The sequence below is a fragment of the Argentina silus genome, assembly GCF_951799395.1.
Source record: "Argentina silus genome assembly, chromosome: 17".
In the NCBI taxonomy this organism is placed as follows: Eukaryota; Metazoa; Chordata; class Actinopteri; order Argentiniformes; family Argentinidae; genus Argentina; species Argentina silus.
Genome location: NC_139671.1, coordinates 15,272,740 through 15,275,239, shown reverse-complemented (window position 1 = coordinate 15,275,239; position 2,500 = coordinate 15,272,740). Strand labels below are relative to the sequence as shown.

The window sequence follows — 2,500 nt, the reverse complement described above, 5'->3', positions numbered from 1 at the left end:
TCATCATGTTAGCCTGCTATCCTATCACTGTCATCTGGTCTTTAAAGTTAGGGTGACAGCTGCTCATCAAAGAAAACCCCAAATGTATTATATTTAGTCGGGGTGCATTTTTACTCTCTTTTCAGTGCTGGTGCTTGTTTTGTTCTTTATTTTTTATTTATTTGTAATCTTCTTTATTTTTGTATCTAGTTATTATAATACTCTCCATAATGTACACTTGGAAGCCATCACAAAAAGCCTAAATGTACGGTACCAAATATGTTTATGTATATCGGATTGAACCCCATTGCTCTGATGTATTCTAGTGATTCTGGTCATTGACACTTACTGTATAGTGGAGTTGAATACAGTAGGTGCTGCGTAGAGCTGATAGTGTCAATAATGTTGTATACCGACGGTGATAAAGTTTGGTTTGAATCAGGTGTCTGACCCTCCAGTGTCTCTCCCCAGGATCCTACCTGTGTGGTGAGCCCAGTCATCGACATCATCAACATGGATACCTTCGCCTACGTAGCAGCCTCTTCTGACCTCCGCGGAGGTATAGAATACAACATCCCTCTCTTTATCCCTCTCTCCTTCTCTCTGCTGTTCTGTATATCCCTCTCTCTTCCCATCCCTCTCTCCACAACTCTATCCAGCCCCCTCTCTCCCTCTCTCTCTCTATCCTCCTTTCCATATCTCTCCATACCTACTATCCATATCTCTCTCCAGAATATATCCCTCCCTTAAGTCCTCCTTCTATTGCTCTCGCTTTCCATCCCTCCCTCCCTCCCTCCCTCCAGCCCTCCCACCCTCTCTCCCTCCCCTAGAAGGTCTCTGATCCTGGGGATTCTACAAGCAGTTAGATGAACAGCACCAATCTGTGTTTCCAGGAACTCTCTCAACCTCCATCCCTCTCTCCATCCCTCTGTACAGCCCTGTATCCATCCTCCTCTCCTCCTCATCCCTCTCCCTCTCTCGTTAATTTCCTTAATTCCCCCTCGGGGATCAATAAAGTATCTATCTCTCTATCTCTCCCTCTCTCTCTCCCTCCCCCAGGCTACCAGTTCTCTTCTCCTCCGCTTCTCACTGTTAGGTGAACAGCACTAATCTGTGCTCCCAGGAAATGGGAGACGACCAATCAATGGAGGAAATAGTCGTCTCTTCTCAGCTTCTCTGCGATTGGATGTTTAAATTATTGATGTAGCCATCACTCATAACATGAAAAAGACGTGGTGTCGATGGAGCAGCATCGATCCGCTGAGACCCGCCACTGTAGACCGCCATGCCAGCACTCCTGGGTCGGCATGCCACATCAGCTGCTCTGTCTACACACACACACACACACACACACACACACACATGTACACACACACATTTACATACACACGCACGCAAGCACACACACACTACTTTATTAATAGAACAAATATGCATTTGTCCTGTCAACTGTATTTTAATACTTGAAGGGCACTGCGTCTTAGGGGCGGGGCGGGGCCAGCTATTAAAGCAATTCTGATAAAGGTCATTCCCAAGGTCCGCCCTGATCACCCATTAGCCAATAGGCCGGCTCCCATTATGAGTCATTAGAGCCATTAGCACAGGCACAATACCGTAGGTACGCTGCTAGGAACAGTGGGTGGCTGGAAGTAGCGACTTTGTTCTGCCAAAGACTAAAGTATGTGACGAAGGGATGAAGTGGGGGGGGGATACTGTGGAGGAGAGGAGCTGTAGCAGAGGTCTAATCGACCGCTCCCTCCCCTCACAGCCTACCCTCCTCACCTCCTTCCCTACCTTTCTCCTCATCCTCCACTCCTCTCCCTAATCTCTTCCTCATAATCTCTTTGGTATTAGTCATGTGCTTCCCTTTTCTCTGACCTGATATCGTATTGATCTGCCTCTGCCTCTCATCAGTCTGTTTTCCACTATCTTTTATCCAACCGAAAGTCTCCAAATTAATCCATTCTGGGCGATCTTTTCTGCAGACCAAAGAATACTTTGTTCTGTGTGAACATATTATCTAGCTATACTGGCAGGTAAATACGAAAAGGCAGAACACCGCATAAGGAGGTTAGTGGGGTGGTTGAGGCGTGAACCGCCCGACTTGCAACCCAAAACGTCGCTGGTTCGAATTCGCTAATTCTTGCTAATTGTTGTTGCTTATGCTAATGTTTGCTAATGCCTTCCCCTGACAACTTACCCTAACTTACCCTAACTTACTCTAACTTACCTTAACCACTCAAAGTGAATGCCTAATACTGCCTTACTGCCACGTAATTCACGTAACTCTCAGAAACATATCTTGTAATTCACGGAACTCTCACGCAATGTATATCTTCAGTTTTTGACGTATCTCACTGCACCATGCGTGGTTGATGCTGGCATGGTATAGCTAGAGAAATCATGCACACACAACGTTTTCTTCGGTCTATTCGAGTTGGAGACTGTTCCCTTTTCCTCTTCTCCATCCTCTCTCTCTGACCTGCATAGTTCTCTTCTTAACCTCTCCCCTGGCTTCCCC

At 46.3% G+C, this 2,500-nt stretch overlaps 1 protein-coding gene across 1 annotated transcript in view; it reads left to right on the top strand.

Annotated features, from left to right (window-relative positions):
* galnt14 (UDP-N-acetyl-alpha-D-galactosamine:polypeptide N-acetylgalactosaminyltransferase 14 (GalNAc-T14)) overlaps positions 1 to 2,500 on the top strand; it is a 91,381-nt gene that overhangs the window by 65,024 nt on the left and 23,857 nt on the right. Inside the window, exon 7 of the mRNA XM_083688366.1 lies at positions 451 to 538. Coding sequence (XP_083544492.1) covers positions 451 to 538 — 88 coding nt within the window. The remainder of the gene's footprint in view (positions 1 to 450; positions 539 to 2,500) is intronic.